The 19,471-nt window shown below is 45.6% G+C and overlaps 1 protein-coding gene across 1 annotated transcript in view; it reads right to left on the bottom strand.

Moving 5' to 3' along the window:
* The window catches only part of UBALD2 (UBA like domain containing 2), a 32,497-nt gene extending 23,764 nt beyond the window's left edge, over nt 1–8,733 (bottom strand). The window contains exons 1-2 of the mRNA XM_082205006.1: nt 8,047–8,733; nt 6,329–6,391 (exon numbers count right to left, since the gene is read on the bottom strand). Coding sequence (XP_082061132.1) covers nt 6,329–6,391; nt 8,047–8,166 — 183 coding nt within the window. The 5' untranslated portion in view covers nt 8,167–8,733. The remainder of the gene's footprint in view (nt 1–6,328; nt 6,392–8,046) is intronic.
* Nucleotides 8,734–19,471: the final 10,738 nt, after the last annotated feature.

Genomic DNA, 19,471 nt, shown 5'->3' with positions numbered 1-19,471 from the left:
ACTGCCACAAGAACAAAATAAAAATACACCAAGTTTCTCTCCACTCCACCCCCGAATTTTTGTTTTCTCTAGGGAGCCAGGGATTTTCCATTGGGCTTAAGCAGAAACATTGCTTCATATGCCCCACATGCTAGTGTTTCAACCAGAGAGAGGGGCTAGAAGCAAAGCAAAACACCCTCTAAAACCCAACATTTAAGATCCTGAAATGCCTCTGGGGAACGTAGATTACAAAAGGGGTTTCTGGGAGGGAATAGTCACACAGAACATCATGACTTGAGCACTAGTTTCCTGATTAATGTGTCACCGGTTATAGAGATGGGGGGGGGCGGGGAATTGAAGATAGCCTTCCAAAGGAGACAGGATATCCTTTGTTTGCAATCTCTATTAAACTGCCCCTAGCGAATGCAGGAACTGTAAACTCCTTAATGCTTGGCAGTTGGGAGAAACATTCCAGGCCATGTAAAAATGGGCCCAGCTCGTGTCTCTTTAACGCAGCTATGTTACGGCGATGCCTTGGCTTAAATCTACATCTCAGAAACAGTTTTTATGAATAAATGGAGCCCCGGCAAATCTGCAGTCTGCATGCTAATGAGATAAATAAGGAATTTCAGAATGCCAGACAAGGAGAGCAGGAAGGAGGTTTTCCTCAGACTGCTGAATCTGTTTACTTCTATTGTTTTGGTTTGGTGCTGCTTTTCAAAGTGGCGTCTACCTGTCAGCGAGCGCTGGTGACTTGCTTTAAACACACACACACACAAACATACAAATATAAGGATCAAAGAAAGGAGGGCAGAAGTGGATTTGCTGGCAATATGTGCAGAAGGGCACACAGCACCAAGAACTGGATATAAAACAGATTAAACAGGCTAAGCTCCCTGTAGCAGTCAGGCACTGAACTAGGCTCCCCCGCTGTGTGCTAAGCATTTCAAACACCTTGAATCAAATCTGAAATCCTACTTGCTTCTTTCAGACGGCTAGCTGAGCTGCAGAAGGGACTGCACAAGATGAAAGGGGTCCGTCAAGATTCCAGCTTGGCTCCGGGTATGGACATGATTAGCCGAGACTCCTGGTGATCCCTGGAATGTTGTCTAGCTCCATGATGCAAAAAGGGCATCATCACCTTTCCCTTACTTACCCTTAGCAATGTCTCACACACCCAAATGACAAACCCTCAATGCTGCCTGGCTCCATTTGATGTGCTGCAAACCCCAGCTGCCAATCACAGGTAAGCTGCCTTCTCCCCAAGTCAGACCTTGGAGTCCTGTCTAATCCAGTATTGTCTGTGTGCTAGCTGGCAATAGTTCTCCAGGATTTCAGAATGGAGCCTCTCTCAGATGTACTTGGAGATGGCAGCACTTGAAACATGAGAACTCTTGAATGCAACGCACATACCAGGGTTTGTCGTTTCCTATATGTATCATACCTACTCACCCGGCATGAAACCTCACAATAAGATGACATCATGCAGATTAAGGTAATCAGGAGCCAGATTTCTGGCGGCAGACATATAATGCCTTCCAGCAAAGCTGGACTTTTTAAAGCCATATATTGGGACAGATGCATGGGGGAAGTGTGGGCTGTGCCCATGTGAAACATCCTACCTATATAATAAAAGGGCTGCTACTACTGGACCCAATAAAGGATCAAGATGGCATCTCCAGTGACTCTAATCCAGATGTGAGGCATCTTTGACCCTCCAAATGTTGCAGAACTACATCTCCCATCATGCCTGGCAATGCTTACCTAGGTTATTGGGAGCTGTAGTTCAACAAGATCTGGACAAATAAATAAAAAAATTGTCCAGTAGCACCTTAGAGACCAACTAAGTTTGTTCTGGGTATAAGCTTTCATGTGCATGCACACTTCTTCAGATACACACGAAAGCTTATACCCAAAACAAACTTAGTTGGTCTCTAAGGTGTAACTGAATAATTTATTAATTTTTTTCGACTGCATCAGACCAACACGGCTACCTACCTGAATCTACATCTGGACAGTGTTAGCTCAAATATATAAGCTAGGTGCCAAATGGCACCTTAAATCTGGGTTACAGTTGCCACAACAGAATGTCTATTTGCCAGGAGGTTGGGCTGTGATCTCAACTACATTGCTTGACTGTAGCTTGCTCTTACAACAATTCACTTGTCCCAGCATGCAAGAAGGAGAACCACGCTCAGTGGAAGTGGAAATAACTGTGGACTAAGGCAGAGGTTTTTAAACTGTGGGCGCCAACTCGGTGCCCAGAAATCTCCACGTAGTCACAGTTGGACCCACACCAGTAGGAAAACATGCCTGGCTAATTTCTAACACTGCAACTGGAGGGCCAAAAGTCCCCCATACTTGCTTAACCAAAGGGTCAAGAATCCTGTTTTATTTCCCCTTTTCCTGGAGAACTCGGCAGACTTTTTGTACACATTTTAACACTGCAACATAGGACCCCATTCCGCAGCCTCAAGTGCAGAATATCTAGGGTTAGCTGATTTATGATTTAGAGGTTTAATGTTACCAGGAGACAGGAAAGTCAACGAGGTCTCAGAGAACTTAGTAGGCCTCACCACTTGGGATGGGCTTGAATTCCTTGTAAGTCACATGTGAAGCGACTCAAGGACACTGCATCCAAGTTTTCAAGCAAACCTCTAAACACAAGAGATCTACTTTCACATTCGGGATTAAAAGAGCAAGCTTAAATTAGCTCACCGGCCACAGGGAACGTGTTCCAACAAACCTGGCAGTGGAATATGAATCAGGATTCCAGCTCTTGCCACCTCATACAGGCCATTCCTCTTATACCACAGTTTATTTCCCAACATCTTGAATTTACTTGTCTATACTGTATTGCACAGCAAACCCCTGACAAAAAGAGGGAGGACTCTGCTGAAGGGGAAGAAAGAACCTAACACATGAACTTTGATAAGGCATTCATAAAATACTAGTGATAAGGCAAAACCAGAGCAATGATAAACAAAACCAGAGAGACGAGGACATTGTGAAGCCATATGGAGAGGGTGTGAGAGAAAAGATCCTTTAAACAGACTAAAGATACTTTAGAGCAGGGAGCTGTTAAATTGCATTTCAAAGAGAAGATGCTGATTCAATATTTTAATAAAATCTTGAATTATTCCAGGAATCAAAACAAGAGAGATATTTAACCCCAAAGTTATAACCTTGGCATGACAAACGGAAATTATCTTCTAAAAGCACGACAATTCTCCATCTTTGAGAACTCAGCTTTCCTTTGCTAAACTAATACAGACATTTCCTGATTATCATTATACTTCTGTTAAACTGTGAAAGGGCTTTACACCCCCAAAGCCTTGTTTATTCCCGAAAACATTATTTGCATGCAAACTTCGGCTTCACTACCTGAAGAATCATGGAGCAGATGAGGTGACAGACTCTTCTCTGCCTGATATACTAAAGTCAGAGGAGACTATATGTGGGGGTAGATGAACAAATAATCCAATCTGCTGCAAGACAGCTTCCTATGCTTCTGAAGTGCATTGTAAACCAGGTCATGCCCATTACACAAAAAAGACAAATGGAAAGGAACATTTGCTAAAGTTAACCTATCTCCAAGAAAACTGGGTCACACTGCTCATTGCAAAATATATACAGTACAGAAGTAGATTAACAGAGTTTTCTTAATTTTTTTTGTCATCTGGAGAATAGCAAACAGTGTCCACAAATTTCAGTCACTTATCATTTACAATTTTGTTTTGTACACAAAATACACCTGGGACAAAAAAAAAATAGCCCCCCCCCCAATCTACAGTCATACTTCGGGTTACGAACACTACGGGTTGTGGACAGCGCCGAACCCGGAAGTACCAGAATGGGTTACTTCCAGGTTTCGTCTCTCGCGCATACGTGCAAAATGACGTCGGGCGCACGCACAGAAGCGCCAAATCGTTTCACGCGCATGCACAGATGCAGCACTTCAGGCTGCGAATGGTGCGGGTTGTGAACATGCCTCCTGCATGGATCACATTCGCAACCCAAGGTATGACTGTACAGTGGTACCTCGGGTTAAGAATTTAATTCGTTCTGGAGGTCTGTTCTTAACCTGAAGCACCACTTTAGCTAATGGGGCCTCCTGCTGCTGCGCCGCCAGAGCACGATTTCTGTTCTCATCCTGAAGCAAAGTTCTTAACCCGAGGTACTATTTCTGGGTTAGCGGAGTCTGTAACCTGAAGTGCAGGTAACCAGAGGTACCACTGTACTGATTTTTGACACTGGGATGTGTTTCCCCCACCCAGGCCAATGTTAATCTATTGTGGTAAAATAAAAATACTATCCAATTTTTTTCAAAGAAAAATTAACCCCCCTTCCCCAAAAAGCAGTTAGGTGCCCTTCCTCTGATAACACACACATCATGGCTTTTATTCTAGGACATTTTACCATCCCAAGTCACACTTTAATCAGCTTGGAGTAAAAAAACTACCCCATAAAACTTTCAATGTCCAATTATTAGTTTTCTTAACTCAACAAGCTGGTGGGGGCCATTGTGCATGTGATATTCCTTTCCAATATCAATAAAAGGAGTAAATGTGTGCAGTTGCATACATATGCAGTCATGTTCAAAACTTTCGTATTTTGGTATGTGCAATTGGGACAAAACATACATTTTCATGGGTTTCACAAGTGAAAGTGTGCACGTTTCCCCAACTCTTACACTCACATTGGAAAGGTACATAAAACAACCTTAATTCTGTGACCAGAATGAATCATGGTTTAAAAGTCTCTCTTCCCAAGATTAACCAGGGGTGACAGGCTCAGAATCTGTTCTACATGAAAACTTAAGGTTTAAGTACAGGGCTTATTTGGCAGTGGCCCCAAAGTTGCTAAACATCCTCTCCAGCTATGTCTAACCCTGTAGAACCTGAAAATGCACAAGAGTCTTTAACTGAGATTGTAAATATCCTAATTTACTTTTTTTTAAAGGAATGTTGTAATTATTTTCCATAAATCACTTTGTTAGGTTCTCCTGAGAAGCAGTACAAAAATGCCTTAAAAGGAGTAAGGCATGCACACAAATATCCATTTCAGGAAATTTTATGATACAGACCATTCTAATGTTCCCAGCTGGATGTTTCCTATTAATTTTGTTGTTTTTACATTCTCATAACTTTATCATATGATTCACTTTAATCTATTTTAAGGCCAGCCTGAGGAACATAACTAAGAATCTAATGAGCATATCTAAAGGTAGAACACTACATAACTAAATTTGTGACCATTTGAATAAGCAGGATCGCTCTTACATAGCTACACATTCTTACTGCAGCTAAAGCTTTACAGATATGGGCATGCAATAGCAAAAACAAAACAAAACGCTTTGAAAATGTTCCCTAAATTCAAATGGAAAACTAGTAGGTTCTCGGGGTAATAAAATCTACGTTGCCCAAGTAGCAAGCAAACAGCATTAAAATTCCATGAGATATTTCTTCCCCAGTCTTTCCCCCCCACTTCTAAGGCTAGACATCGGTTTTAACAATGGCCAAGTACGGGGGGGGGGGGGGAGGGAGCTGCAGCTTAAGTCTCTATCTTCTATTATCCTAGCACACAGCACTGGTTTAGTTTCCTTTAAAAAAAACCCCACTTCCTTTGCTTGCCAAAGAAACTTGCCCTCAGTCAAGGTCATGTAAAGTTTTGCTCAAGTTTAGACGAAACGTGCAGAGGCAGGGGGAATAAAAACCCAAACTTTGTCTGAATTTGCTCCTTCCCTCCAACCCTGAAGGTTTTCCAGTTATTCAAGAGCATAAACATAAGTAAGGTAGATTTATGTGAGCACAAAGGTTGGGGGCGGAGGGAGGAGAAGAGAGAAACAGAAGTCCATGTTTCCTGGCAGACATTTTGGCTCTTGTTTACATTTGCAGTCTGTGTGTTTCTCTTGTTGCAGAGCAATATGGCTGTCTGAAGAGCTGACAGCTTTGAATGCACAACCACTGCTGGCTGCAGGCTCGTGTTCCCCTCCCAGTATCAAAGGTTGTGTAAAATTATGCAGACGTTGCACATACAAGGCAAAGAGTTCCTCCTCCTCATATTTACACGGTTTGACAAGTCAACTGCTGTTAAGGAAGGGGGGTGGTCTTTGATTTGTCATTTAGAAGGTGCTTTCTAAGCTTATGGGGAAAGGGCTAAGGCAGTTTTGTTCTGGGTTTATTTGTCCACAGAAGCAAGGGATATGCAAAGTGTTTCTCTTTTAAAAAAATAAATGGCACGCACTCACACACAAACACATACTCCAATTGCAAAATTTCACTTCAGCCCACAAGAAAGAAAGATACTGTGAAGAACAGCGTGAACCTGAGAAGTTTGAGCTACTTACCATTTGATGGTGGTGGTGGGTGTTAGGAATGTTGGTTTCTTGAAAAAAAGCACTCAAAGCAGTCTATGTTTAAAAAAAAAACACAAGCCTACAATTAGAACAAGGGGCTACAGCCTGAACAAAATAAGTGAAGTTGGAGGGCACGGATTAGCAGCAAGATTTTTGCAGCAATAAAAAGAAAAGGAGAAGACCTCCTGACATGCTTCTTTCCCCCCTCCCCAAATACTTCAAGTGTCAGCAAATAATCTAAGTTGACAAACACAGGCCCGGTTTGGGCCCTTACATTCTTCAGCATTTGCTTGGGACACCTTTGAAATGTTAATTTGTCTTCCCTCTCCCTTTTGGGAGGGGAGAACAGGAACAACAACAACAAAAGAGACAGAAGAAAACCCAAAACAAACATAGCTTCCCCTGCCTTCAGTTTTCACAAGACAAGAGGTGTTCACACACACACCAAAAGGCAGGAGCCTAGAAGAAGAGACTGAGGAATGTAAGGGAACATACACACACACCCCAATTGCAATTGGGGGTGGTTTCCTCTTTTTAAAAAAAAATAATGACAATCAAGTCAGAAATACAAGTGTTTGTTTAGATTTAGAACAAGAGGGGCAGGAAGAAGTATTGGCATAAGGGGGCAGAAGGGACGAAAATTATAGTATAATTTATAGTATAGTATAGTATAAACACTATATCTAGTGAAAGTGAACAAAGAGCCTTATTGCATCTGTGGTCAAGATGCTGGCTCTAACCAACCTTTTCCTGCTCTCCAGCCTTATTAACCAAAACAAAGAGCACACCTTTAAAGCAGTTCGGCTAGGCTGGGCAGAATTTGACCACGTTCCTCTTTAAAACAACGATGTTGCTATGTTTCACCATGCAAACCGCTTGTGTGTGTGTGTGTGTGTGTGTGTGTGTTAGGGTGCGAGAGATTACTAAACACAGGCCAAGCTTCGAAACTGATCCCACACCCCCTTCCCCGGTCGAGGGGAAAAAATGCCGTCGTCTCCTTGACACTTCTTTTCCGCAAGGGCCTGGTGGCCTAGTCAAGAAATAAATTACTATTAGGGGGATGGGGGCTAGATAAGCAGAAACAAACCGGTCGTCTTTCTCTTCCCCCACCCCCCTAACTACCGCATGGCCTACTGGAGGTTTCAATTCTTAGAGCGATTCCGAGTTTCCCTTCAACTCGAAGCTTCATGGCTTTTGGAAATAGTTATTCCAACAATTGTTCCGACCATGCAGCAGCCGTTCTCTCCCGGCCTAACAATTACAATAATATAAATGTGCGTCCAACCCCCCCTTTTTTTTTCTCTCTCCCACGACCAGCTGCAACAAGAGATTAGTCAACACGCAAAAAGGCCCAGCGCATTCCCAGCCCCGGAAGGCACTTACTACTCCGGGAGGAGGCAGTCGTTCTTTAAATGCCTTTGATGGGTTGTTTATTTATCTGTTGCCAGCAGAAATCCGCCGTCCCCCACCCCCCACCCCCGCGTTACACAAAAGGGTGCAGGATCTTTTTGTACGTCTGTGTGGTGCGGGGGAGGGGGGTATTGCTGAAAGCGAATCCACCACCACGGGCAACTGTTTCCGCCACCCGCCACCCTACTAAGAATTGGAGGTGGGGGGTTCGCGTTAATTTCCACCACCTTTCGCTCGTCGGCATTGCGGGTGGGGGGGAGGGGTGCCGCGTGGGTAAAAAAGAAGGGGTCTCAACGCACCTCGAACTGCCAGTGTGCCGCCTGCAGCAGCTGCTTTGCTTGATCCGCCGCACAGCCCGCAGCCAGCACGAACTGGTTGATCATGACCTGATGCCGAAGCTCCTCCATATTCACCGACATGGCGAGAGAAACGAAACCACAACAAGGGAGGGAGGGAGGAGGAGAGCCAAACACGGCGCCGGCGGTATGCGTGAGTGTTCCGGGGAGGGGAAAATCCACAAAGGATCCCTTCTTTTCCTCTTCCTCCCCAAAACTCCCAAGCCGCTTCTGTGTATCCGAAGCTTCAGAGCCGATGAATAGCCCCCTCGGCCTCCCCCTCCTGCTTTCAATCGGCACGAACAAGGGTATGTTGATGTCCCCCTCCCGCCCCTCTCGTAGCTCCTCGGCAGCTAAAACACCACAAACAACAGCATCCAGGGGAGGAGCATGTGGAGAAAATCGGGGTGGGCAGCGGGGGAAGCCGGCGGTGTCTCAACGTTCTATTCCACGCTTCCCGAGGCCGCTGATTGGCCGCTGCAGTGTTCTCTGCGTGTATGAACGTTCGGTGCGAATCTTCCAGGCGCTGGATGTTTCTCTTTCTTTGTCCCGCCCCCTTCAACCCCATTTCTTGCATTTGATTGGAGGAAAGGAGCCACTAGGCTCCTTGCTTATTGGTTGGATGCTATGTTTTGGCTGAGAGAGATGCTGTTATTGGTTAGGGTTTTTATCGTAAGGGGGAGGGTAAAACTATGCTCTTGTTTGAACTGAACTGGAAATTCTACTCCTTTTGTTGATTGGCTGCTCTGCTCCCCCTCCCGTTCTTTTTTCCACTGTTGTAAAATAGAAGAAGAAAAAGAAGGAAGAAGAAGAAAAAAAGTGTAGTTTGTAAAAGCCAAGTTCATTGACGAGCTTCACTGTAACCAGCATGCTCAGCTGGAAAAACAAGAAAGCACAGCAGTGATTCATTTCCTTTGAAAAGGCTGGTCATCCTGAAAACTAAAGTTATCACACAATAGGAAAAGATATAGATAAGATGCATAGCCACTGTTGGAAACACAGTTTAGAACTTCCGGAGCAAAAATTGGAAATGTTACTTCTTGTAATTTTATGCTAGCCCTGCTTTTACTAATTCATGCCAGAGCAAAATGCTGGCGACAACTTCCCCTTGAAAAAAAAACATGATTTTGAAGAAATCTGAAATGCAGTTTTTTTCCTGTCTGCCTTCTTTTTATGAATCAACTTCTCTAGGGCCTTGAATGAAAGGGTGGAAATTCTCTTGGGGGTTCCGGACCCCCCTGGGCTAAAGGGAAACGCAGGTCAATCCTGGTTACCTTTAGCCAGGGGTCAGCAAACGTTTTTAGCCGGGGGCCAGTTCACTGTCCCTCAGACCTTGTGGGGGGCCGGACTATATTTTGAAAAAAAATAATGAACGAATTCCTATGCCCCACAAATAACCCAGAGATGCATTTTAAATAAAAGGACACATTCTACTCATGTAAAAACACGCTGATTCCTGGACCGTCTGTGGACCGGATTTAGAAGGCGATTGGGCCGGATCTGGTCCCCGGGCCTTAGTTTGCCTACCCATGACTTTAGCTCTACTGTGCTGACTGCTGAACAGAGCCATTCCTACGTGATGCAGTAGAGACAGCAGATTTGGAGTTGCCATTAGAAGACAACACGTTGGCAACTATTGTTTGATTGCCATATTTTTTGTTACCACCAAGGGAGTGGTCCTTTAGGCATATTGCTTCCATTTGTCCTGGGCCATCTGTGCTGCTGAAACTGTTGTGGGCATGTTGTCAAACGTAAACCTGCTTGGGTTTATTCACACACACCTCCCGCTCTCTATGAAGTCCTGCAAAAGGCTATTCTCACGCTGGTATTCCAAAATGCAGTCCCCAGGGAGTACTGACATGCAGGCTATCACCTCAGTACAGTGGTACCTCGGGTTAAGAACTTAATTCGTTCTGGAGATCCGTTCTTAACCTGAAACTGTTCTTAACCTGAGGTACCACTTTAGCTAATGGGGCCTCCCACTGCCGTCGTGCCGCTAGAGCACGGTTTCTGTTCTCATCCTGAAGCAAAGTTCTTAACCCAAGGTGCTATTTCTGGGTTAGAGGAGTCTGTAACCTGAAGCATCTGTAACCTGAAACTTTTGTAACCCGAGGTACTACTGTACATGGTAGGTGCATCTGGAAATCTGTGTGGCTTGACTGAAACTACAACTTGCTGTGGGATAAGAGCTCTTGGAGAATCACAATTGTGACATTGGTGGGTTCATGGTGGGTTTCAGAACCATCTGAGGGTGTTATATGTGCATCTTACAGAGCAACCCCACTGAGTTCACTCCTAGGTAAGCTGTGTATAGGACTGCAGCCTTCAATACATTGTGAACCTCTCTTTCCCCAATGTTGTCAAAAACATAAGAATTGCTCTGTCTCCATCAAACTGATCAGCTATAGCCAGCCAGGTGCTATTGAGTTTGCATTTTCATTGCTGAAGCACACTAGAATATTTACAGGGAACTTTCCACTCAACCAGGGACGCGGGTGGCGCTGTGGGCTAGACCTAGGAGCCTAGGATTGCCGATCAGAAGGTTAATGGTTCAAATCCTCGCGACAGGGTGAGCTCCCGTTGCCCGGTCCCTGCTCCTGCCAACCTAGCAGTTCAAAAGCACGTCGAAGTGCAAGTAGATAAATAGGTACCGCTCCAGCGGGAAGGTAAACGGCATTTCCGTGCGCTGCTCTGGTTCGCCAGAAGCGGCTTAGTCATGCTGGCCACATGACCTGAAAGCTGTACGCCAGCTCCCTCAGCCAATAAAGCGAGATGAGTGCCGCAATTCCAGAGTCGGCCACAACTGGACTTAATGGTCAGGGGTCCCTTTACCTTTACTTTCCATACAACCACAAGATATCTTTTCTGGTTCAGGCCCCATCACGGTAATGCAAAGTGTTTTTGTGTGTATGTCACCTCCCCCCTCCCACCCCCCAACAGTGGATCACTTTGCACTGGCTTAGACTTACACTGAACATCATCTACTGCTTTTGTTCCCATGATCACTCAGTTATAGGAGCTCTTCACAATTTGTCTTTGTTTTCACCATCCTGAATAGCCCAGTATCATTCACCACACTCTGGGCTAATGTTATTCCTGCCTCCAAATCACAAATGACTTAATTAAAGGGAATGGGGAAGAGAAATCAGATGTATATTATAGCTAATAAATACGGACAGATTTGTGCCAGAGTTGATTTAAGCCTCATGTGTCAAAATGCCCCTCTTTACTGAAGCATTTTAGCTGCAAGGATCCAGTTGCCAGAAACGGTGTTAATCTCTGAAATCAAGGCATCTGGGATGGCTGGTCCTTTGAAAGTGCTCGTGTACAGTACAGTAGTACCTCAGGTTAAGTACTTAATTCGTTCCGGAGGTCCGTTCTTAACCTGAAACTGTTCTTAACCTGAAGCACCACTTTAGCTAATGGGGCCTCTTGCTGCTGCTGCGCCGCCAGAGCCCAATTTCTGTTCTTATCCTGAAGCACTATTTCTGGGTTAGCAGAGTGTGTAACCTGAAGCGTATGTAACCCGAGGTACCACTGTACTCTGCAGCCTGATTTTAGGCATGCTTATTGAGAGGGAAGTCCCACCAAGTCTCATTTAACAGCCTGATCCAATAGCCCAGGTATAGCCAATATGGTTCCCTCCATAACTGGGGATGATGGGTGTTGCAGCACAACTTTGGCTAACTGCAGTAGCACATCATAGTTGCAATACTATATCCAACCAGCAGCAGAGACAACAATACAGCAATAGCCGTAGAAACAAATGCTATTAGAGCAACGTTGACAGACACTTCTGCAGAGTTCCTGGAAATTCTTATCCCGCCCACTAATCGCAGTGTCACTCGTTGACAACACTCTCTCGTGTTGGTCATATATGGGAAGCGCCAATTAACACAGAGTGTCTGGAGGAATGCGACAGCTTGTCATGCTACCTAATGCCTCCTCTTTTCATTGGCTTGCTGTGGACTGACAGCTGGGTGGCATGCATGCAGGATTCCCAGGAGAAGGGTTTGAGTCCCACTGGAGCACCAGTGATTACAAAAATAAAATGCTAGCAACAACACAACCGATTCGTGTTGCTATCATCAGTAGGAAGGGAACAAGCATTTTGCAAGGGAGAAGAATGGAATATGTAAGAGCATGCTTGCAGGAAATAGAACCATGAATTGGATGTTAACTCAGTGGGAAAGAGTAATGCAATGGGAAATGGGAAACAGAGGTTCAAAGTTCTACCTTGAGGAAATACAAACATGGCTGCCACTCCCAGAAGGCAAAGTTCCCTTTTGGCAGCTTTTGACAGCAACAATAATTGCAAGTGTTGAAGGGATGAGGCAACAGAACTAGAGGCAGGGCCTCTCATTCTGGAGAAGAACACCCCATCAGATCAGGCAGAAATAAGATCCACAATGAGTTATTGCTGTAGTTATTTCCTGTGATTCTAGCCCATTAACATTTCTCTTCATTATGTATCAGACTCGGATCCTGGCTCTGCAGGGGCTGTACCTCTTTCTTAACTTCACTACACATCACTTAGAAACTATGGGGTTAACAGACCCTCCAAGTGTCCCTATTGTCCAGACTGCATGAATTCCTGCTCCAGTCTCTCCGTTTCCCAACTGGTTTCACTCTAATTACACTGAACTCTAGGAAATGGAGAGAGTGTCTCACACACAACTGAAAGAACAGTGCTGAACCCCATCAGAGTGACTTGCAGAGGTGAAGGAGCCTCAGGGGGTCAAATCTGCCCCCCCCCCAAGACTCCCTATATGGCCCTCATGACACTTCCTCCCCAAACCACACCCCTCGCTGCCCCTGCTAAACCCCCTCCTATAGTTTTGTTTTGGCCTGGATAGAATGTGCTCCTGATGATAACCTCACCCAGGTAACTTTCTGCCTTGGGGAGTCCTAGCATTTCATCAGACCCCCTTCATACTATTAAAGAACACTCACTCACAGTATGTTCATTATGATTTATTTGCCAAGCTAAGGAGGCTAATGGCTTATGTGTCTGGAGACCTGAGAAAGGGCACCTGCGAAGGTTCTGAGAAGACAAGTCTTATCCATCTGCCCTTCTTTGTGTTCTCCCTAGCTTCCTTTGTGCAAAGTGCCCTGTCAATAAAGTCCCTGATTCCATGCTCCTTGTTCTCTAGACGTGGCAGGAGGGGAAAAGATGTGGAAGTCAAGGCCCCGTGTTTTCATATATATGTGAACTGGGGTTCCCTGGCCACATGCAAAGGCAGATATAAGGCAGTGCGACCAGATTTGCTGCACCTGGTGTCAAGCCTAGGGGGCACCGCAGGGCATCGCAACTCTGACGTAATGAGTTAAGCATAACGGAAGGTGGGAGCTGAATTTTGACTTTGCTGAAATATGAAAAAACAGTTTGTTGTCACAGTGCTGTTAGGCAAGGAACGTCCAGAGTGAGGAATTAACTACAGTATTGTCAAAAGTATACTCCTACATTTCTCAAGCTACTCCAAGGTGTGCACCCAATGAGGCAGTTTCAGCAACAAGGGAGGTCATGCCCCAGACCTCAGACCCTCCAAGTGTTCCTATTTTTCAGGGATGTCCCTGATTTGGAGAAACCATCCCCGTTTCTGATTTGATCCCGGAATGTCCCGCTTTTCCTTAGGGCATCCCTATTTTCATTGGAGTAATATTGGCGCCAACGGAGTTACAGAGGTACCTCAGGTTACATACGCTTCAGGTTACAGACTCTGCTAAAGCAGAAATAGTACCTCGGGTTAAGAACTTTGTTTCAGGATGAGAACAGAAATCGTGCTCCGGCGGCGCAGCAGCAGGAGGCCCCATTAGCTAAAGTGGTGCTTCAGGTTAAGAACAGTTTCAGGTTAAGTACGGACCTATGGAACAAATTAAGTACTTAACCTGAGGTATCACTGTATCAGACCCCTGAGCTGTCTGAAGGCAATCTGGTAGTGGGAAGGTGTTTTTTTAATGTTTAATGTTTTATTTTGTTTTTATATATATTGGAAGCCACCTAGAGTGGCTGGGGCAACCCAGTAAGATGTGTAGGGTATAAATAGTAAAGATATCATTATGGAATGGGATATCCCTATTTTCATTGGAGAAATGGTGGAGGGTATGCGACATTGGCTCATGTATCTCCCCCACTGGAGCTGTGAACAAGCAGGCAAAGACTACACCTGCGTGTAACCTTCTGTTCCTCCCACCTCAGTCCTCTTCTGGTCCTGGGAGACAGTGGAGCAGGAGAGGTGGGGGCAGGAGGAGGAGGTATGGAAGCCCTTGACTCTAAACCAGCCTGACCTCTCTCTCCCTCCCCCTGCACCTGTTCTCCACTCTCCAATCCTGCAGCTTCTCCTGCCTCTGACTCTCATCTCGTAGCCCTTACAGGCTCCCCCAGATCCTTTCTTCCAAGTCAGTCTCCAGCCCCTACCCTTCTCCCGGTGCCCACACCAGTATCCAGCCACTCCCTCTGCCCTGCCACATGTGACTTATTTATCCCTCAGAGATGAGGTGGTGAGGGGGGTCCTTCCATTGTGGGAGGAGCTATGGCGAGAATGGCAACAGGAAGATTTACATATGCAAATATGTGAAAATTGTCGGGCCTTTGGAAGTGCAGGAATTTTCCCACTTGCTTTACTGAATTGGACTTTTGTTGTTGTCTTTTGTACTGTTATAATTATATATCTACTGGACCGCCTCTCCTGGTATGCCCCGCAGAGGACCTTATGGTCCCTGAATAACCATCGTTTAGAGGTCCCCGGCCCTAAGGAAGTCAGACTATTCTCCACCAGGGCCAGGGCCTTTTCAGTGATGGCTCTGACCTGGTGGAATGCTCTGTCCCATGAGACTAGGGCCCTTCAGGATTTAACCTCCTTCCGCCGGGCCTGTAAGACAGAGCTATTCCGCCTGGCCTTTAATTTGAATTCAGCCTGATCTTTTATTTCCCTTCTCTTCCCTCCCCCTCCCCATTTATGAAGGTCACCCGCTCTGAGACCCCACAGCTAATTCTCCCCTGGCCTCCTCGCTGGCCCAAGTAGGACCAATTCAGCCAGCTAGCCCTGGGGATTATCTAATGCTTATTTCCCCTAAATTGATTTTTGAATTTTATTGTTATTCATGTTTTTATACTGTATTTTATGCTGCTTTTATAATTAAGTGTTTTAAATTTGTTGTTAGCTGTCCTGAGCCCGGTTTTTGAACCAGGAAGGGCGGGGTATAAATAAAAAAATGTTGTTGTTGTTGTTGTTGTTATATTTGTGCAGCACTACTGTTTGATGCCTTGTTTTTCAAACCAGCTTCACAGCAACTAGCGTTATTCCGCCTTTCCTAATTTGTCACCAGGCAAGGTGCGGACAACTTTGCCTGGGGGGGAAAGGCATCCCCACCCCATCGATGTCCCCTGGTGTGTATGCAAACATAAATAAATCTGACAGTAATGAAGCCGTGTTGGTGTGAACAGCTGGGAGGAAAGTACTGTGAAACCCATGGTGGGGGGGGGGGACCAAACAGTTCACTGCACTCTAAGATGGCAATGTGGTGACTGGGAAGCTCAATAGCCCAGTTGGTTAGAGTGCGGTGCCGACAACACCAAGGTTGCAAGTTCGATCCCCATAAGAGACAGCTGCATATTCCTGCATTGCAGGGGATTAAACTACAGTCATACCTCGGGTTGCACGATTTCAGGTTGCACACTATGCCGAACCCGGAAGTACCGGAACAGTTTACTTCCGGGTTTCGGCGCTTGCACATGTGCAGAAGCACCGAATCGCAACCCGTGTGTGCGCATACGCGGCGCTGTGGGTTGCGAACGTGCTTCCTGCACGGATCACATTCACAAGCTGAGTGTCCACTGTGGATGGTTCTCAGGGTCCCTTCCAACTCTGTGAGATATCCTGTTCTATGAGCCAGCTACTGGATTGGGAAACTGAGCAGCTATTGTACTTTAACCTGGGTTTCCCAAATCATAATCTGACACCCTAATCACAAATCGTGCATCATAAGCACAAGAAGAATCCTGTTCTGAGTAGTGAATACATCATTCTGGGGTGCAGCCATATGACATCTATGGTCTGAGTGTGGGTGCAGTCCCTGCACTTTACCTGGCAGGCTGTGCAACTGTGTGCCTAGGCTACAGGCTACCCCGGTAACAGGTAGGTGGTGCTAACATATCACAGACTCCTCATTCTTGTTGGTGCGGACAACCTAGGACGTTGGTCACATCCATACCATAACTCAGAGCACCTTTACAGTACCTGGTTTCTCCCAAAGAACCCTGGGAACTGTAGTTTACCCCCTTGCAGAGCTACAGTCCCCAGCAACCTTAACACACTACATTTCCCAGGATTCATTGGGGAATAGCCATGGTGTGTACACAGCCTGAAAGCTGTTTTCCACTTCTTCAAACCCATCTCTCTGATTACAGAGGCCCTCCCAATCTCTGATGTATTTACTCAACAATCCTTGCTTTCGACTGACCTGACTCGAGTAACTATGGACTGCTTCAAAATCTCATTATGCTGTATTCAGCCACACTACATAAAATTGTTTTTCAGGACAACACAGATATATTTTATCCAGAGATTCAGTTAATCTCATGAACAGACTTTGGTTTGGAATAGGTTTGCTGCCTCCAAGACTGGAGTGTACCTGCCTCAGCCATTAACTTGCTGGAAGCCTTCAGAAACTGCCCTTGCCCTTGGATAAAGATCATTCAGTTTCTAGGAGAAAGGAGATCACTTTTTGCCCTCTTTGCTCTCAGCAAGTGAGCTGGTGTTTGTGGACTGGTGGTTAGTGTCAAACTAGGACCTGTGAGACCAGAGTTCAAATCCCCAATCTGTCATGAAGCCTACAGGGCTACCTCCCTCCCTCACAGGGTTGTTGTGAGAACAAACTGGGGAATAATCATGTATGCCTCTTTGAGCTCCTTGTGGAATGCTGAGATATAAATGTACAATGAAATATACCGTATTTTTCGCTCTATAAGACACACTTTTGCCCTCCTAAAATTTAAGGGGAAATGTGTGTGTGTCTTATGGAGCGAATGCAGGCTGCGCAGCTATCCCAGAAGCCAGAACAGCAAGAGGGATCGCTGCTTTCTCTGCGCAGCGATCCTTCTTCCTGTTCAGGCTATTGGGATAGCCGTGCGAAGCCTCCTCAGGGCAGCGGGAGGAACGTTCCCCGTGCCCTGAAGAGGCTTTGCGTTGCTTTTGCAGAAGCCAGAACAGCAAGAGGGATCGCTGCGCAGCAAAAGCAGCGATCCCTCTTGCTGTTCTGGCTTCTGGGATTCAGAATTTTTTTTCTTGTTTTCTTCCTCCAAAAACTAGGTGCGTCTTATGGTCTGGTGCATCTTATAGAGCAAAAAATACAGTAAATATAAACACATTTCTTACAAAGCACTACTGCTGCCTCTAAGCGTAACTTGCCAAGGGCCTTACTATAATAATATAATAAGTTACAGTCTAAATTAGAATATATCTCATAATAAAGTTTAACCCCCATGACAGAGTTAATAATGTATTGTTCTTTTGCTCCACCATTCTTGTCCTGTATCTCGTGGGGGAAATGTAGTGTACCTACCTGGTGCCACTAATATAGGTCTAATCTGCCTGCTTTCATCCCTAATTCTCCAAGTGATGTCACAATCCAATTTGTGACATTGTGCATGCTTACCATGAAACCAGGTCAGCAAAGCCGTGAAGCCAAAAGAAAAGAAAGGTCCTGTATATTGAATAATATTATGGTGGTGATGGCGGCAGAACAAGCTTGTTTATGAAGGATGTTGCCTATGCTCATGTGGCCAGGCTCCATTTTGCTTTTTGAGGGGGGGGGAAACGACACGTTTTGAATCCAATTGATTTGCTGTCCTAAAATCAGCAAGAAACAGAAACGACCCACTTTCCCTCGCCCAGTCCTTTCCCTCTGCTCTCATTCTACAGTCACAGGCTGTCTTGGCTGCCGCTTTACGTCTTTTAAAACCACATGAAAAGAGAAACCAGCCCTATATTAAGACTTACACGGCGTTTGCAAACAGTGTAAAGATAATTGATTTAGAGGAACCCCAAGGCACTCAGATTCTGCAAAGATGAAAGCCATGCAAGGATCTAGGCAGACAGATACAGATTTTGTTATTATGTGGCGTGAGCTTCATCTCAGAAGCGAACTTCAAATGCAGTGAATTCCACAAATTTGTCAGATACAGGCTCAAATCTCAGGCATCCTTCAAACAGGCAGGACTTGTGTCTTAAAATCTATAGGAAGCTGCCGCTGAGCGAATTCATTATGCCATTTGTTTAAATCATATTTCTCCCCACCCCACCCTGCCCAAACTTGCCCTGGTTCATTAAAACAACTTCCTAGGCAGTTAAAAGAAAACACTTGGAAAAAATCTGTTTAAAATAAAGACATCCCTTAAAACAACTAAGAATGCAATCTTCCCCATGTCTACTTAGAAGTAAGGTAAAGGTAAAGGGACCCCTGACCAATAGGTCCAGTCGTGACCGACTCTGGAGTTGCGGCGCTCATCTTGCTTTACTGGCCAAGGGAGACAGTGTACAGCTTCCGGGTCAAGTGGCCGGCATGACTAAGCCACTTCTGGCGAACCAGAGCAGCACACGGAAACGCCGATTACTTTCCCGCCGGAGCGGTACCTATTTATCTACTTGCACTTTGACGTGTTTTCGAACTGCTAAGTTGGCAGGAGCAGGGTCCGAGCAACGGGAGCTCACCCCATCACAGGGATTCGAACTGCCAACCTTCTGATCGGCAAGTCCTAGGCTCTGTGGTTTAACCCACAGCGCCACCCGCGTCCCACTACTTAGAAGTAAGCCCTGTTAAATTCCATGGGACTTAGTCGCAGGTAAGTGAGGCTAGGATTGCAGCCTATAATAGATTAAGAGAAGGGCGATGATCAAAAACAATCTGTACCAAAAATCAATAAAATGGTTAAAACAGCATCCAGATAGTTGGGGGCTTCCAAAAAGGGCCGTTGACAAAGCTCTTAACAAAGAGGTGGGTTGAAGGATGGGTCATAGCTCAGTGGCAGGAGCTGCTCCAGGCTGAATCACCAAACAGGGCTTGGAAAGACTCCTTGCCTGTACTCAGGAGGGCTGCTGCCGGTCAGTGTAAGCAATGTTGAATTAAAAGGACCAACAGTCTCTCTTGGTACAAGGCAGGCTCCTTTGTTCCTATATGAGAACAGGCGGCACTACCCAGGTGGGTGGACTTTGGCATTTCAAATGTCAACGGCGCCCTGCACAAGGCCAAAATTCGCGCCTCCAAGCTTTCTGTTCTTGCACATGCACTACATCATAGTTGTGATGCCCTGCAGCAGCACCCCTTGGCTTGGAGCCCAGTGGAGGGGATGGAATCGGTTGCGCTGTCCTATTCTGTGAACCGCACTGGG

The sequence above is a fragment of the Podarcis vaucheri genome, assembly GCF_965113315.1.
Source record: "Podarcis vaucheri genome assembly, chromosome: 2".
Taxonomy (NCBI): domain Eukaryota; kingdom Metazoa; phylum Chordata; class Lepidosauria; order Squamata; family Lacertidae; genus Podarcis; species Podarcis vaucheri.
Note: the sequence above shows the minus strand (reverse complement) of the source record. Positions and strands in the feature narration are given on the sequence as shown.